Here is an 18464-nt window from a genome sequence, read left to right as displayed (position 1 = left end):
ATTTTAGTGGCCACCGTATATGACTGTAACTTTGAACAAGGTTTTTGTAAATGGAGTCAAGATAAAGATGATGTTTTTGATTGGACAAGAACTCAAGGTGGTGGAAGGACTATGGGACCTATCACAATAGATCACACAACAGGCACAAGTAAGAGTTTTTACATTCGATCGTACAGAACCTGTCGTTCATAACTGTGTGCAACAAATTCCTACTAATCACCACCCTTTAATAAGCAGTCATTTTGAGCATTACCTTCACTGCATGCTTAATACAAATTACCAAATTATATTGGTTCATGGTCATACGTTAGAGACCATTTCCAAATTTGCTAAAATTTAACAATCAAATCCTAATATCAAATGATAATCCAATCCCTGTGCTGTGTGACTAGGAATCGTTTTGGGTATTTGACATAGACGAAGGTTCACCCATTGCTACTTCCTTGATGCCCGTCTTATTCTCCCGTGGTTGTGTAATAAGTCTGTTGTTGTAGGTAAAGGATGGTATGCGTACATTGAGACATACAAGAAACATTATAACGACACGGCAAGATTAGTTAGTGCCAGTATTAACGACGCCAGCCCAAGATGTTTGTCATTCTGGTTTAACATGTATGGTGCTCAGATCAATGCTTTAAATGTGTACTACCAATCTGGTGGGGGAGCGAGAACTATTCTCTGGACTCGTCGGGGAAGTCACGGAAACACTTGGTATGCAGCTAGAATGACTATCCAACCACCAACACCATATAATGTAAGTATTGCTCCCCAATTTTCTCTTGATCTTAGGTTTGATGAGGAGTGTTTAATCATTTTACTGGTTTTTATGGTAGAATCCCTCTAAAATATGTTCACTGTTTATTTAGTTAGATTGAATGAAGAACTGTAGAAGGGTTCAATCAGTTGCCAAAGAACTATATAAATAAACCGCAATTCTCTACTGCAATGCCATAATCCTCTGCTAAATTTGTTAATCCTTAACCCCTTGTGGCTATTCTGCAAAATGGATTTCCTTCCAGCCAAGTAATCTCACCAATCATGTAATAACCTTGTGTAGTACAACGATTTAGCAGCATCTGACATTATTATTACAGGTTGTATTTGAGGGTGTGACTGGAAGAGGATATAGAGGAGATATAGCTATAGATGATCTTAGAATATCAACTGGTGCTTGTCCAGGGTCTGGTAAGTTTATTCCCTTAATCAATTGTTACTGCCTTATGGTTTTGTATTGCAACTTAAACTCAAAAAGTCTTTCACGGTAGACACAAGAATATAATTTTGGACTGATATATTATAAAAGGAGAGTGTCTTGGTGCACCTGAAACAACTCTCCGATAGGTTTAATCATCTTTAGAATTTTTAAGATAACTGAAATGGTCATGAGCCAAGATAGAGTTACTCATAATTAGCCAATTTTATCATCTATGCTTAGATGTTTAATCTCTTTGTGATGACTCGTAATTTTGTTTTGTTAGTATCGTACAAAAGGATGTGTAAATTTGAAGATAAGAATATATGTGGATACACTCAGAACTCTGATGATGATTATGATTGGACATGGAAAAGAGGGCGAACCACCAGCTCCGGAACTGGACCTTCCACTGATCATACTTATCGTACTCCTTATGGTCATTATATGTATGTTGAAAGTTCTGGAAGACAGGTTAATGATTCAGCTCGAATAACCAGCCCTGAATACCAAAACCCTGATGGTATGTTTGTTTTAGTATATGTGTAAGAGTTTTAAAGTAGCCTTGGTATTCTTCATATATGTTATTATATCTATGATAATGCTTACAAATTTATAATTATATATAAAAATTGTTAAATCAGTTTTTTCGCCATCTTCAACGGACTTTTTACTTGCTCTTCTTGATAACCAACCAAATCCATTAACAGTGGCCTTTTTTTCTTTTACCTTGACTTTGCAATTTTTTGGTATTTCCTTTTTGTCGGTTACTTTGTATTTACTTATATATCAATTATTTTTTTTTATTACAGGATCTGAACTATGTATGACCTTCTTCTATCATATGTACGGTAAATCAATTGGTACTTTAAATGTGTATGTAAAAGACCGAACACAATCGACCGCATCTTTGGCACCGGTATGGAGTCGAGCCTATAATCTGGGAAACGTGTGGCAAGAAGGAAATGTCAACATCTACCAATCATCTGATTTCCATGTACGTTCTTCTACATTTTCTTTTACATTTTATTAAGATGTTCTGTTCTATGTTGACAGTGGAACATGGTGCGCAGTTTATGTTCCTGCCAGACCGTCAACACAAATTTTTAATGATTCTTTTTGCAAATCATTTATTATCATTCATGTTGTTTGTTTTCTCAATGTAAGAGATATCCGATAATGAAAAGAAACACTGCAACATATAATTAGTTGTTCCAGAAAACAATGAGTATAAGGATTTTAATAATTATTTATAAGTATGCATGTACTTATTCATATTTGGTAGGTTGTGTTCGAGGGTATTAGAGGAACGAGCTATACTGGAGATATTGCCATTGACGATGTGTCTTTCAAAGCTGGAGAGTGTCAAAAACAAGGTAACTAACCGCTACATTCTTAATACTGTTTGACAAAAAAATATACATATTCTCTTCATTGCAAAGCGAGAACCTTGAGTGCTGTAAGGTAACTGTAAGTAATGTATACAGAAGTAGAGTGGAAATATCTCAAATCAAGATCGCACGGCTTGTTATGTCTGAAACTTTGAAACTCCGAGTAACTGCATAATTCAGGTTCTTGTTCAATGATTGTATACAGGTTACTGCTCCTTTGAGAATGATTGGTGTGGATGGCGTAATTTAAGACCGGGAGATAACTTTGATTGGTTGAGAGGTCGAGGTCGAACATCATCCATCAACACTGGACCATCGACTGACCACACCACGTCCAAAGACACTGGCTACTATCTGTACATTGAATCAAGTCGACCAAGAAAACCATTAGACTTTGCACGATTCCTATCACCGGTATTCAAAGCTGCGAAGACGGATGTGTGTTTCTCCTTCTGGTCTCATATGTATGGATCTGATATTGGAACTCTGAAAGTCTCAGTTTTAACCAACACGTCCGCTGATACCACCACGACAGAAGCTACTATTTGGACTTTATCTGGAGAAACTGGAGATCAATGGTTTTCAGCTCAAGCTCCAATTCCTGCCAAATTTACACAGAATCCATTTATGGTAGGTGTGACTGTTACCTAACTGGATCACTTTAATTTACGATGTAAAGATACTCCTAAACCAATTCCGGTCCTGAATTAATTTGACCACGACCATGTTGATATTCATCTCAATTACTCTCATTAACTCACATTGACTTTTGATCGCCTCTTATTACCATTGTTGCTTCTCTCAGTTTTGTTACAATCCAATTTATTTATGATAAGTGTATGAACTGTATCTGATCTTTACTGAATTCCTCAAATCTATATTCCAGATTGCAATAGATGGTATCGAAGGTACAGGTTATCAAGGAGATATAGCTCTGGATGATTTTGCTGTTGCCTACACCTCCTGTAGCATAGTTCCTAGTTATGCTGATCCTACATCTGCTGGTACAGTGTTTTTTACAAATACATAACCTTGCTATATATTGACTCCAAGAAGATTCTACAAACACCTCATTGCTATAATTCTGAAACCTGCTTTGTCCCATTCGGATCACCAAGATCTTAGAATAATGAGCAATTCCTATCTCCCGGTCCACATCTATTTAAAATATATATTCGGGTTTGGTTGAATTTGAACAACTAATTTCTATTTCCAGGAACCGGAAATTCAGATTGTGCGTTTGATGATCAAACTATTTGTGATTGGACACAAAGTAAATCTGATAAATTTGATTGGACGATTAATAATGCTACTACTGAATCACGTGGTACTGGACCATCAGCAGATCACTCCGGAATGGGTAAGTACATCACGGACCTCCCTAGAATTCAGTCTTGCTGCATACTACTTGTATTAATATCTTTATATTATATACCTGAAGTTGATACATAGGAGAAGAACGATATCTAAATAAATACTGAATTCTCGTGAGATGCATACGACAGTAGTTACACAATATGTTCAGTTGGAAGAGGTGGGGTGGTGATCAAAACTCTGTTTTACCTGAAGGGAATGTCGACCTTAAATCACCGTATTATCTCAAAGACAGAAAATCGATTTGGCACAACAAAAGTGTCCATTCATTTTTTTTTTCTATAGGGTGAATTAATCTAAATTATTTCTCTCTTTCATTTATAGGATTTTATTTGTATTTGGAAGCTTCTAATCCTAGGAAATTGAACGATACAGCATTGTTGGTTTCTCCGAAGATCTCTCCCAGCACGACCAGCTACCAATGTTTTACTTTGTGGTACCATATGTATGGTCCTCATATTGGGACTCTGAATGTGTACACGACAATAAATGGTCAAAAGACTCTGAGTTGGACACGATCTGGTACTCAGGGTAACCAGTGGCAACAGCTGCAACTCTCTATCAACAGCTCAACCAACTATCAGGTTTGTTTCAATTATGAAAGTTTCCTTAGACTGTCTAATTCGTGGATTATATAAGACAGGATAGTCTTCTGATAAGATAGGTATATACTGGACATTGAAGAGGGGGGGGGGGGGGCGGGCGGGGGAAAGGGGGGGAACAAAAAAGGGGGGGGGGGGGGGGGGGGGGTGGTTCACAGCAGCAATTACGTCTTCAAGGCACAGTGACTCCTCCTAAACTCGCTGTTAACACCAGATGCTTCCAGCGATTATTTATTTCTGTTTATCCCACAGGTTTCTATAGAAGGAGTGGTTGGTAAAGGATGGTTAGGAGATATAGCTATTGATGATATACATATTGATAGCGACCAATGTCCTAAATCCAGTAAGTTATATTTTAACTGACTTGCATCGGTTCAATTACTTTTCATGCTAAATAGAAAATACTGGCGAATACTGTTGTGTTCTGAATACTGTTGTTACAAGAAATTGTGAATTTCATATTGCAAAATCTTGGTCTCCACTATCACTGCAATGGAGTCAATCAATGATCTCTGTAAATATTAATTATTTATATGATGCTGTGATGTAAATATTACAGAAACCTGTGACTTCGAGACCGATTTATGTGGATACACTCAAGACACCAATGATCAGTTTGATTGGACAAGAAATATCAGATCCACCCTTAGTTATGCTACTGGACCAAACGGTGATCACACAGAAGGTGTTAAATCAGGTATGTCTAGTCACATTATGCTCATTGCCTTAGATCAGGCCTGTGCAACCTTTCCGCAACAGCGGGCCACATTTGGGGGATGCGAGTAGGCCTCAATGAATCATGGAATTAACAATGAGAAACATGCAATTTTTTCAAGTCATTTATTCAATAACGTATTTCAATGTGAATTGCAAATAACAGACATATTTGACGTAAAATCACTGTTTCACACGAGGTCGGACCTCGTTAACGATTTGATTTGTTAGATTCATTTTGACGTCATACTTTGATATAACAGCGCGGATATGACGGGTTTCGAAATCACCGCGGGCGTATGTTGCACAGGCTTTTCAGAGAGAGAAAGGATGATCCCCTTGACAAACTCAAATGTAGAGTGTCATTAATGTTCCAAGGAGAGACTACGTGCTTTATTTTAGACCCAGTATATTAATTATTGAGTTGAGATATGTTTTGAGGATATGACTTCAATTATGCTACTTTGGCATTAAATTTTGTTTTTATGAGGATATGCTTGACCACTTTTCACTTTTTTGTATTTGTTTATTTCCGAGCACTTCACTGGTTGTGTTTTTTTTTCAGGTCACTATATGTACACTGAAGCATCACGACCTCGCAAATTTGGTGATATTGCCAGACTCATTTCACCAACGTACTCACAAACCGGCACAGAATGTCTGCGGTTTTATTATAATATGTATGGAACCACCATGGGTAAATTGAATGTGTATCTCAGATCTAATGGACAAAACGGTCAACCTGTGTGGAAGCTGTCTGGAAATCAAGGTCGTGCCTGGTTGAAAGCTCAAGTCACTCTGTCAGCTGTGGCGTCGAAATATCAGGTAAGGGAAGACCTATAGTCCCGAAAGTGTTATGACGATCCTTTTCCAAAATTCAGTTGACTACTTGCTAATGTTATCGGGCAACCGTTTGAAAAATGTTTCACTGAAGATATTTTCTCACTTTTGTCACTTTTTAACAGGTGAATTTTTATAGGAGAACGCTAGCGAACTAAAAATTAAATAGAATGCATACACATACAATACAACATGGCAGGTCCAGAGACAAGCATAAAGCTTATACATATTCTGTTTCGAATCTCATCATAAGCAAAATAATATACAATGTCTAATAATGTGCTATGCATACAAGAAGTATAGGCTGTAAATTGGTTCAAATTAAACTTGATATCGGATAGGTGATTTTGGTAAGGGCTTTATGTCTAAAAGAATTAAAGTAATTATCTCCTGCTTCAGGTTGTGTTCGAAGGACAGATTGGATCCAGCTACTATAGTGATATGGCTATTGATGACATCACTATTTTACCAGACGCATGTCCAAAACCCGCTTCCTGTACTTTTGAAAATGATATATGTGACTACACCAACGTTAAAGGCGACGATTTTGATTGGACAAGAGGAAAGGGGGCTACAAACAGTCACTTTACTGGTCCTCAAGTTGATCATACTACAAATTCAGTATTCGGTAAGAAACGATAAACTTCAAAATGATTAGGTTTTTGTGGGGTAATTTAAATTCTTATGTTTTAAAGTGCTTTCGTCCCAATCAACTGGATTTAACTCATTCCATTCGTAACCATTGTTTGCTAATCTCATTTAGATGTGTTATTTGTTTTGCAAAATATAAACTTCCACTAATAGTTGCCTATTGGTGCATAGAAATATCATTAAATCAGGCAAAGTACAATAGAATCTGAATTTTTACATTATATTTGGCAGGTTATTACATGTTTATTGAAGCCAGTAACCCCATCCAGACAGGTAATAAAGCATGGCTGATGTCAGACCCTATACCTGCAACTCAGGCTTCTTGTGTTAGATTCTGGTACAACATGTACGGTAGTGGTAAGTATAGTCTATTGATTTAATGTGAAATCATAAAATAAAGCGTCAGTAATAAATGACTTAATGTGCACATTTGCTTCTGTAAAATAATTTAATCATATCTACCCCAAGGGTAAATACAAAGATCAACATTTTGGGTAAGGTCCCTTTGATAGTAAAATGAAAATAAGGGAATTACTCTCAAAATGAATATTAATTGTAGGAGGTATTGTGGTCGGATAAGGTGATATTCTTGTATCTTCTGTACCACTGTATTTTTTATCATATGTGTTAGGATAATCGATATATTTATTACAGGCATCGGAAGTTTGAATGTGTATACAGTTATACCATCAATGCAACCACAGAGAGTCTTCAATGTATCTGGTAATAAAGGTAATTTATGGCTCATGGCTTCAATAGATGTCTCAAGCCCTAAGACATTCCAGTTAAGATTTGAGGGAGTGAAAGGGAAAGATTACAGAAGTGATATTGGTATTGATGATATTAGTGTCAATGTTGGAACTTGTGCCAGTATACCAGTTACTCTAACACCACCTGTCACAACTCCTCAACCAACAGCAGGTAAGCAATACAAATACTATGATAAGATTACAAAAAACGTAGACTCTTTAGAAGAAACTTGAAGTAGACTTGCCCAGTCGCTGAGTGGCTCAAGTGCTCCTGAAGGGTTGTAATATTCGGCAAAGAAAACATGCGAGCTTGAAGAATCATTCTTTGTCAGTCCAACCATATATTGCCATTTTGATAATTTAAGGTAATCCTTTTTCTATTGCTATCAAGCTTCACTGATAAACGATGATAATCGAAAGGTGATTTTTTTCAGGCTTTTTAAATCATTCATAAGTGATTAAGTATTTAATTAGTATCACTTTCATTGCAGCAACATTGATAGGATGTGATTTTGAGAAAAACAATCTGTGCACATTTACCCAGGATACAACAGATGATTTTGATTGGAGCCTTAACAAGGGACAAACCGGCAGTTCAGGAACTGGTCCTCCATTTGATCATACTCAACAGAATAACAAAGGTTGGTTCAATACATCACTGATGCGCTTCATTTCGCCTCAACAATATTGGATGGCTTTTGAATCAATTTAGACATAATCATTTTCAATCAAGGAGATAACCGGCATCTGTCTAAATCACTGATATGAAAGGAGGGCATCAGTCATCCCGGATAGGTTTTCTGCTGTTGTACTTTCGCAGTTATTTATGTTGTTCGTTTAAATGATAAAGTGGAATTCACTAACGAATCGGATTTGTCACATACTTCGCCTGATTTGTTTACAAGAAAATTCCGTCTCTTAATCGATCAAAAAATTTAAAACGTTTTGTCTCTTTGAAGGTCATTACATCTATATTGAAACTTCTGGCCAGAAAACTTCAGCTGCAGCCAGAATTATCAGCCCAACGCTCAATACACAATCCTCTACTTGTGTTACGTTTTGGTACCATATGCTTGGACGCCATGTCAACTCATTAAAGATGTACATCAAAAAGGGAACCACTCTAGGACTACCAGAGTGGGTGAAGACTGGTGATCAAGGTAACAAATGGGTGTATGCTACTGTTGAAATTGGTCCACAAAGTGGAACACAGGTGAGTATTGTAAGCATTCTAATCTGAAGGTTTCTAATCACGAGGAAGTCCGAACGCACTATGTCTGATAAACCATTCAAAACGACGACGTTTCTGGGTGTGGTATGTGTGACATGCATATTACAAATAATCTGCAACTGATATGTCGTTTCAGATGGTCTTAGAAGCTACCAAAGGAACTGGTTACCAAGGCGATATAGCTGTTGATGATATCAAGATATTAAATGGACCATGCCCTGCACCTGGTTGGTTTTCGTTTTGTTGTGATTATCCATTCTTAAATGCTAAATAATGGCGAGAGGTCTTTCTTAATCCTTTTCTTCTGTCGCCTTCTAACGTCAATTGTGCAAATATCAACGCTTAGAAATGGTTTGAGTTAATTAAAGGTCCCTTGGTGTTGGAATGCTATGTGTTTAAGACAGCTATTTACGTCTTATTATTCTTTTCAGCTTTCTGTGATTTTGAAGATACCAACTTATGTGGATATAGACAGGATCAAAATGATGATTTTGATTGGACAAGACAATCACAAGGAACATCATCTAGAGGAACGGGGCCCACCAATGATCATACTTATGGTACAAGAATTGGTCAGTATTTCATAGTATTTCATTGATCATTGATAAAAAGGTTTTTGCAACCCGCAAAGTATGTGGCTGTCAAATTATTATGCCGACTGTTAATCGTAGATATGTCTTAAGCATTTCTTTGATAATCAATTTTAGCGTGATTAGAACATGATAGCTTGCTGTGTATACAGCGTCATGGAATTTTCTCTAAGATTTTTGTCATCCACATTTTGAAGCTTAATGTAATGAGTGCGTCTAGCTTCTTTTTTTATTAAACAACCCATCCATCTTCAGGTCACTACATGTACATAGAAGTAAGTGGAAAAACACTAAGTGGTGCTATTGCTAGAATCTTCAGTAAAGACTATCCACCAACAAGTGGCAAATGCCTGTCATTCTGGTACCATATGTACGGAGGAGATATTGGAACGCTGAATGTGTATCTGGGAAAATCTAATAAGAAAGGAACACCAGTATGGAACCTGTTTGGCGACCAGGGTAATATGTGGAAACAAGGCACTGTAGAAGTCACAAGTCAAGAAACTTTCCAGGTATGCGTTGGTTTTATTTAGGACGCATAATTATTGTTATGTATAGTTTTAATAAATACTTTTAATTTATTGATGAGAGATTGTTGCATACGAAGGGAATACGTGTAAAGTCATCAGCAGAACTATTTTTGTGTTTTAAAGTGTGGTGGTAGATTGCTTGATCATTTACTTGTAATCTGAATGTCAAACTTACTTAGTAACAACATTTTATTAAAAGCAATCGACTGGATCATGGACACCTAACCAAAGGGAATAATGAAAAAAAAGACCACATCTAAGTTAATCTTAATATCAGAGTTTCACAATTTTTAGATAATTTTTGAAGCTATAACAAGTGGAGGATATCGTGGAGATATTGCTATCGATGATATCCAACTTAGCGATGGTACTTGTCTCTCTAAGGCTTCTTGTGATTTTGAAGATGATTTCTGTTCCTGGACTCAACTTGCCTCTGATCAGTATGATTGGATTAGAAACAGTGGTTCTACTCCATCACGAGGAACTGGTCCTTCAAAAGATCATACACTTGGTTCCCGTACAGGTATGTCTAAGCATGTTAGATCTGCAATGTGTACGGTCATACGCTTGCAGTTTGTTAAGGACAAGAGGAAAAGCATATTCACACTTTCTGACTGTACATGTGGAACGAATACTTCAAAGAAAATTCGTTGCTATAAGTATAATTTTAAGAGGTAATATTTATCTCTTGCTACCATTATTCTCCAATGTGTTATTTCCTATTTGGGGTTTCGCTTTTGGGTCGGATCGTTAGTACTTGATTTATTTATCTAAACTAGTTTGGGAATAACTTCTTATTGATATTATGACTTGATCGAAATCCACACTGCTTCCAGTTATATATCAATGCATATTTATTTATTTCAGGAGTGTATGCCTATATCGAAACTAGCAATAAAAAGTTAACCACAGTGGCTACTCTCCAATCTCAGACCATCCCATTAGATTCTGATAATGCCCCAGATTACTGCTTCACATTCTGGTATAATATGTATGGACAGAATATCGGAAGTTTAAACGTATCTGTGATCTTTGCTGGAAGTGGTTCAGATCAAACTCAGATATTTACTAGGACTGGTGATCAAGGAGGAGACAAATGGCTTCCTGGTATGGCCAGAATTGACGATCCCTTTGATGCTTACAATGTAAGTTCCTTTTTTCCCTCAGTTTTCGATAAATTGTACACTTTAAAATATAATGTTCGCGCGACTTAATGGCTAATTAATGGCCATAATAGAAAACGATCATCTCTGAAAACTTTAAAATGACTGTGTTTGTTTAATGTGGTTATCTTCAACGGTTCATCGCATCAAGATCGAGGAACACTTTGAACTAGAAACATGCGTATTATTATAGGACATCATAAGCTTTTCTTGGTTTTATAAGTTAGCTGCTATTTTGTAGATCCTGATATCAGCATCGACTGGAAATGGATTTCAAGGAGATATTGCTATTGATGATCTGAATCTAATACCCAAATCCTGTGATACCTGTATGTATTTTATCTATTATCGATCCAATCTGTAAAATTTATGACCATTTAGGCTCAAGGATGGATCAGAAAGAAATTCCATAATTCACCTTTACAATAATAATCATCATTCGAATCGTTTTTGAAGCATAGAAAAGCGTACAATTCCTTGCAATATATAATACATTTCCATCAAAATAAGCTAGCTAAAAGATTACAATTGGCGCAATAGTTGTTGTCTAAGGTCAGATAAACAGTTACATAATATGCTTTTCCCACTGATGTCAATTTTCTACTTTCTTTCAGTACCAAGGAATCAAAACTTTTCCTGTGGTGATGATGCCAATACAATTATTCCTATGTCCAAAGTTTGTGATTTTATCAGAGACTGTCCTAACATCTTGGATGAACTTAATTGTGGTTAGTAGTCTTAGAAGGAGAGAAATATAAATGTCAGTGCGATACCACTGCTTAGTAGGTTCAACTAGCGCCTATAAATGTGGGCAAATGAATACCAGAGGCGATAAAGGGTTTATGAATGGTTTAACGGTACTATAAAACCGGGAAGATTATTATCAATTAATGTGCGTAGTAACTATAGACTTTGGAGATTTCGTTCCCTCAAAATGTTCATTTAGATTAAACATTTATTCTTGTACCTCTTTTGACTTTTAAGATGTGTATCCCCTTCTTCAGGTGATTGTGATTTTGAAGCTGATACATGCGGGTGGAATGATGACAGTACAGGTAGCTTCCAGTGGTCTCGAGGATCCAATCAAACAGCTACCAGTAATACTGGTCCAGCATTTGATCACACCTTTAACAGTCTAAAAGGTAAGCTGTACACCCTTTCTTCTCGAAATATTCACATCCGTAATTTTCAATATGCTGTCTGGCATCTACTTCTGATTGGCAGACTGTTAAATAAAGCCATGAATATTTCTCGCATGTCGGGAACTGTGGCTATGGCGGGTTTTTATTATCTTGGACGCATCTGTTGCTCTCTGCTTGCTTAGTTGTCGCCTCTTGTACAAGGTTTCTTTATCTGGTTTATGTAACATTTCTTCAACCATATTTTTATCTACCTAGGATCTTACATGTATGTGGATGCAAGTTTAGGCAAACGTGGAAGTATTGCTGAAATTGTCTCACCAACATTAGGTGATTGTAGTTCAACCTGTCAGCTGAATTTCTGGTACCATATGTATGGTAGAGGTAAGTCTGCTGAAGAACGCAGTTCTTCTTAGTCAATATTTTGTGGAATCTTTGATATCGTACCATTTTCAAGTGTGCAAAATATAACATTTAATTTTCTCTCAACAAAAACATTTAATTGATGGCCGATTTTCCTGGTGGTGTGAAACTGACTCTACTAAATGTAAAGGTTTGGAGGAATAGGCTACCCAAACAGTTACATCCATGATCATATAATCACTTCCACATAAAAGCATGAGTAAATGCCAATCTAGTAATGTACCTTCATTAAAACAATGGAAATCGATTTATTTTATTGGATTAGTTATAAATCATAAAGTAGTCGGTTTATAGAGAATGCGATTTGAGGGGTTTCATTGTATTCAGAAGCCCAAGTTGGTGATTTATTGGGATCAATGAATCGAAAACACAAACACAAACTCAAACAAGAGATGGACTCTTGTCAAATAGAGTTAAAATAATCTTCTAGGAATTGGACATTTGACTGTTGTTCTACGGGAAGGATTTGAAGACACTATTCTATGGACTAAAATCGGTAACCAGGGCAACAAATGGAATCAAGTAGTCGTTGATATTGGCAGAGTCTCAAGATCATTTAAAGTAAGTAAACTTAATCCCAATTTTGATCATGCAACGAAGTATTACAAATCATGGCACTTAATTTGAAAATAATTCTTAATAGCTTTTCAAAATGAACCTGTAATACCTTGTTTCCGTTCTGTCACGAATCACTTTCTCTAAATGTGGGAAGCAGAAGCTGCTAACTTTAGTTGCTTCGTGTCTAAACCTACAAAACTTTTCCTTTTTCCAGATTATATTCCAAGCAACAAGAACTTACAGTGTATTGGGAGATATTGCTATCGATGATGTAGACTTTATCAACTGTAATTACTCACGTAAGTTCCGTCCTTTTCTTGTAAATTGTAAGTACCAATTGTAGCGCATTATGTGCATATATTAATCCATGATATATATCTGTATCATTTTAAAGATTAAAATGTCTATGCCAAGCTCTTCTACATATTAATACATAATTTTGAAACTGACAACTTTATGGCATGAATGCTGACAGTAGTAGTGGTGCTATTTACTATAAGTAAATTTTCGTCACCGATGCCTGTGTTGTTTTTTTCTGTGTAATACTATTTCTTCTGCATACAATATCATCTATATTTTACAGCTGTGAAGAAAACATGTTCAGGAAATGAATTCAGATGTAAACGAGGATCTTGTGTATCACAGAATCAAGTTTGTGATTTCGCTGATGACTGTGGAGATGGAAGTGACGAAATGAACTGTCGTAAGTTGTTCTTTTACTTTTTCTTTTTTTTAACTTAGATGTTTCAATTACTTGTTTGCATCGGGAATGTTTCCTTCGAACAATCAAAATTGTCATGATTGTCATTGACCATGTTATCTGGGTGACAAATATGTTTGAACTAATTTTCTGTTATCCATGGGCGCAAGTAAAATTTAATGTTAATCAATCAATCAATTTATCATGTTACTGCTTCAAATTTCAGTTATGATTTTTTGTTCCAGAAAACTACCAACCACGTTGTGATTTCGAAAGAAGTTTCTGTCAATGGAGTCAAGCTAAAGACGATGATTTTGACTGGATAAGAACTAAAGGTGAAACAGCTTCAAGAGGAACTGGCCCAACAAGAGATCACACAAAGGGAACAAAATCAGGTAAAGTATCTTTATTACAGTAAAAAAAATCCAGAAAATGGTTTCTTGTATCGAGAGTTAAATTCGAGTAACTGACTGATAAACCCTTGACAAATCAAGATACCTTCCAGCAGAATTAAGATTAGGTTTAGCTATCAAGATTTTGTGTTCCATGCAATCAGCACCTTTCATAACTTTTTTTCATCAATATTTTCAGGGCACTATATCTACATTGAAACCTCTAGGCCACAAAAACAGGGTCAGAAAGCTCGAATCTACAGTCCAACCTTCTCTAGAACTCTTCCTTCTCCACCTGGAGCACAAGTCTGTACTGTAAGTTATTATAGGTTTTTGCACACTCCATGTTGGTTTGTTTTCCTTTTGTTTTATCAGTTCTGGCACTTCTTTCGCTAAACGATTACAAGCGCATGTTAAAAATTTAGCTTGTCCATTGATGATAATTACGTTAATGCTAGTATGAATTTCTTACTTTTATGTCTCTATGTACATAATCCAACATAAGGGCGTTTATAAAGGGTTGGTTTTGTTAATTAAATTATATTTCTTTTAGTTGAGAATCTTCTACCATATGTTTGGACGTTCAACTGGAGCGTTGAATATTTACACGAGACAAACGCTTGGCAGTACCATGGCCCTGAAATGGTCTAAATCTGGTAACATTGGAGACTACTTTGAGAGACTTGATTTACAACTTTTGGAAACTGCAGATTTCCAGGTAAGATTAACATGGCACGTTAACACAAAAAAGCCTAACTATTTTCTTCTGTGATTGATAACTCGTTCTTTATTTTCCAAGCAGAAGTATATAACGAACATGACAGTTCTGAGATTCATCCACCACAAATAGCACCAAAATTCAATTGAGTTAATAATAATTTCAAAATGCAAAATATTTTTATTATATTGTTTTACTTGTTTTAGGTGGTAATTGAGGCCACTGTTGGGTCGAGTTATTTAGGTGATATAGCACTTGATGATATCTCATTTTCCTCTGGTTGTTCCGTCACAGCTAGTAAGTAACGGTTCATTTCCTGAAGACGATATTTTTATTTAGACCACAGAGGGAATAAAATTAAGAATAAGAACCGAAAGCCAATAAATATGAGGGATAATATGCACAATATTTTCTAATTAAGGTAACTAATACCACCAAATCCACCTTTTCCTGTGGATCTGTCACAATGTCTGAATAGAGTTGTGTTGAAGAAGAAGATGTATGTTGATATCACTGATACTAGTGTCATAACACTCCCAATATTCATCCGACATAAGCCCATTTGTGTGTTATTTCTCCCCTTATTGTCTTTCTTTCTTGGAGTTGATATTATTAGTCAATAGCTTTTCCCATCAATATATAATTTTCATGTGCTTTGCATTGTAGCAACCCTAGTCTCCGGATCACCTTTACCGGCAACCACCAGCAGCCCATGTAGTGTGTCACAGTTCCAATGTAATGATGGAAACTGTATCAGTCAACAGTTCGTATGCGATTTTACACCTACTTGTAATGATGGATCTGATGAACTGATGTGTGGTAAGATTTTCTCTCCTAGTCAGTTAAACAGTAAATACCGAGAATTGTCGCATAGAGTAGGTGTAGAAACAAAAAACTAAATCAACCAACTTAACGTTCACGGACCCCATGAGACACTGCTATACCGCTGTGTGCATCTTTAATATATCATGGTGCTAGAGAATTTTAATATTCCATAAGACCAATAACAAATCTTTCCTTAAGAGGTTCTGGCATTAAAAACCACCATCAGGTTTAAATTTATAGAATTTTCAATTGTGCAGGTACTTGTGATTTTGAAAGAGATTTATGTGGATGGACTGATATGAGTACTGGTAAATACAGGTTTGATCTTGGTTCGGGAGCTTCAACATCACAAGCAACTTATCACGGTCCTGCTACAGATCATACTACTAACACCAATAAAGGTACTTTTCTATGTCTAATTAAAGTTAATTATGAATTCCACTATCTGGAAAAGCTAATCTATAATTCATAAGAAATGCCATTAATTTTTGTTAACGGTTTTGTGACTCTTTTTGTATTTTTTCAGGACGATATATATATCAGAAATCAGGTAGTGGTGTATTTAAAACAAGAGCCAAGTTAGGATCGCCAGTATTTGGTCAGATAGGTCCAGCATGCCAGATGAAATTCTCGTATCATTTGCGTGGATCAGGGGCAGGTTAGTAAAAGTTTGAATACATAAAGTAAATGACAAGTCTAGCTACGATATTTAAAGAATAAACAAAGAATCAATAAACCTCAACAATTATAAATCATTTGATCATATTTTGTCCTCTTATAGGCAATCTAAGAGTGTTGGTTCAGAACAAGATCAATCAAAGGGATGTTACTACCTTATTTGGTATTACTGGTGACCAAGGTAACACATGGCATACAATTACAGTTGATGTTGGATTCCATAATGCAGGATACCAGGTAAGATTCTCTAAATACATGAACATGTATTCAAATTTACGTTTACCGCTGACTAAAGATTTAGTCAAATCCACTTCCACAAGAAGTATAGCCTTCTTTAATTTATTGCTTTTTCGTTTGCCGTTATTTGTCAGTATTGAAAAGCATTTGTTCAATGCTGAAATCAAAAATCAATTCCTTTAAACCATTCAAAATAATCCACATTTTTCAGGTTATATTTGATTCTATGCCTTCTCCATCATTTGGTTCCTACGACGTAGCTATTGATGATGTAGCCTTCATTGGTTGTTCTGCATCACAGGTTTACAATGGCAGTAAGTATCTCTCTGAGTTTCTTTCAACTAAACTCGGGTAAAGAATTAAGGAGGACGTAAAATAATACCCCGTGTAATTTTATTTTGTGCATCTATGGCCTAATCAAGATGTGTAGATTTTGGCTATGTTTTTGCATTTGCATGGCAATAGCTGATAGAAACTGACTTCAGCTTCAATTGAGAATTTGTTCGAATTTTTCAGGGGGAGGGGCGAATATATTGCCAGGGCCTGGTTTGATACCTTGATGTTGGATTGCAAATTTAAATGAAACTTCTACGAAAATATCGTATTTTAGGTCTGAATTGTGATTTCGAAAAGGGCTTCTGTGGATACCATCAAGACACTCAAGATGATTTTGATTGGACACGAACTAATACGTCATCACCAACTCATGGTACTGGACCAGATCGAGATCATACCTCTGGAAAAGGATATTACGTGTACATTGAAACATCAGCACCACTACGAAATGGACAGGACGCAGTTTTAGAAACTAGTTACCAGAATCCTACTAAAGGTAAGATAAAAAATCTGATCAATTTTTGCTTCATGGTAGACACTTTTGAATAACCGATGATGAAGACCTTGAGTCTCACTGGTTAACTTGGTTTCATCTGTTGAAGAGTAAGCTATCAATTGATCTCTCAATTCCATTCCGATGTACGTACTTAAAGAAGTTTCTTTACGTCTTTCAGGAATGTGTCTTCATTTCTGGTACCATATGTTCGGAGCTCATGTCAATACACTCAACATCTACATGCAACAATTTGGAAATTCCACCAAGAGTTTGATATGGACAAGAACAAGGAATAGAGGTAATCAGTGGTTTTCAGACCAGGTCACTCTAATCAGTGATACTAAATATAAGGTAGGTAACGCTTAACTTAGTTTGCTAAATTCATAAAATGATGTATGATGAATCATATCCTGATGATGTGATGAATGCATAGGGAAAGCTTTTGTTAAGTATCCTATTCAGACATTTCTTCAAATGTTGACGATTCAGTAACATCCTCATTTTTAATATTTCATAGCCGCCTGTCCTCTTGTTAACTGTTTTCATTATATATAGGTAATGATTGAAGGTATAGTTGGAGTCAGCTGGCAAGGTGATATAGCTCTAGATGATTTTACTCTTACTACTGGAGTCTGCATGCCATCTAGTAAGTATGCCATCACGTATTTTGTTGAACTCTTTACTGAACCACATCTATGAACACTCTGCAATTGTGTTTGTGAATATGTATGTATAATGTAATACCAATGACCTCAGAATACTAGAAGATGAGATGCTTGACAATGACAATGAGCTATGGAGAAACTCTATCTGAAATCAATTGCTTGATAATTGTAACCTTTGTGAAAGCCAAACGGAGTTGATGTTGAAGGCTATGTTGGGGTCATATACCACAACCTCAATTGCTGTTTTATTTGTATGTCCATCTCTAACTT

At 36.1% G+C, this 18464-nt stretch overlaps 1 protein-coding gene across 1 annotated transcript in view; it reads left to right on the top strand.

Moving 5' to 3' along the window:
• Positions 1–18464, top strand: part of LOTGIDRAFT_228404 (hypothetical protein) — a gene marked incomplete at its 5' end in the record, with an annotated part of 54010 nt that overhangs the window by 9255 nt on the left and 26291 nt on the right. The window contains 40 exons of the mRNA XM_009053461.1: positions 8–148; positions 495–754; positions 1095–1185; positions 1479–1715; positions 2005–2189; positions 2478–2568; positions 2789–3213; positions 3470–3587; positions 3800–3943; positions 4282–4541; positions 4812–4902; positions 5119–5256; positions 5839–6098; positions 6513–6741; positions 6996–7121; positions 7419–7685; positions 8005–8154; positions 8473–8726; positions 8881–8971; positions 9176–9316; positions 9590–9846; positions 10159–10387; positions 11642–11755; positions 12032–12169; positions 12425–12550; positions 13020–13150; positions 13362–13446; positions 13731–13850; positions 14093–14242; positions 14439–14554; positions 14793–14957; positions 15164–15254; positions 15624–15776; positions 16040–16183; positions 16309–16440; positions 16564–16697; positions 16909–17011; positions 17308–17529; positions 17708–17880; positions 18085–18175. Of these exons, the coding sequence (XP_009051709.1) occupies positions 8–148; positions 495–754; positions 1095–1185; positions 1479–1715; positions 2005–2189; positions 2478–2568; positions 2789–3213; positions 3470–3587; positions 3800–3943; positions 4282–4541; positions 4812–4902; positions 5119–5256; positions 5839–6098; positions 6513–6741; positions 6996–7121; positions 7419–7685; positions 8005–8154; positions 8473–8726; positions 8881–8971; positions 9176–9316; positions 9590–9846; positions 10159–10387; positions 11642–11755; positions 12032–12169; positions 12425–12550; positions 13020–13150; positions 13362–13446; positions 13731–13850; positions 14093–14242; positions 14439–14554; positions 14793–14957; positions 15164–15254; positions 15624–15776; positions 16040–16183; positions 16309–16440; positions 16564–16697; positions 16909–17011; positions 17308–17529; positions 17708–17880; positions 18085–18175 (6573 nt within the window). The remainder of the gene's footprint in view (positions 1–7; positions 149–494; positions 755–1094; positions 1186–1478; positions 1716–2004; positions 2190–2477; positions 2569–2788; positions 3214–3469; positions 3588–3799; positions 3944–4281; positions 4542–4811; positions 4903–5118; positions 5257–5838; positions 6099–6512; positions 6742–6995; positions 7122–7418; positions 7686–8004; positions 8155–8472; positions 8727–8880; positions 8972–9175; positions 9317–9589; positions 9847–10158; positions 10388–11641; positions 11756–12031; positions 12170–12424; positions 12551–13019; positions 13151–13361; positions 13447–13730; positions 13851–14092; positions 14243–14438; positions 14555–14792; positions 14958–15163; positions 15255–15623; positions 15777–16039; positions 16184–16308; positions 16441–16563; positions 16698–16908; positions 17012–17307; positions 17530–17707; positions 17881–18084; positions 18176–18464) is intronic.

This window comes from Lottia gigantea (assembly GCF_000327385.1).
Source record: "Lottia gigantea unplaced genomic scaffold LOTGIsca_2, whole genome shotgun sequence".
NCBI classification, from domain to species: Eukaryota; Metazoa; Mollusca; class Gastropoda; family Lottiidae; genus Lottia; species Lottia gigantea.
Note: the sequence above shows the minus strand (reverse complement) of the source record. Positions and strands in the feature narration are given on the sequence as shown.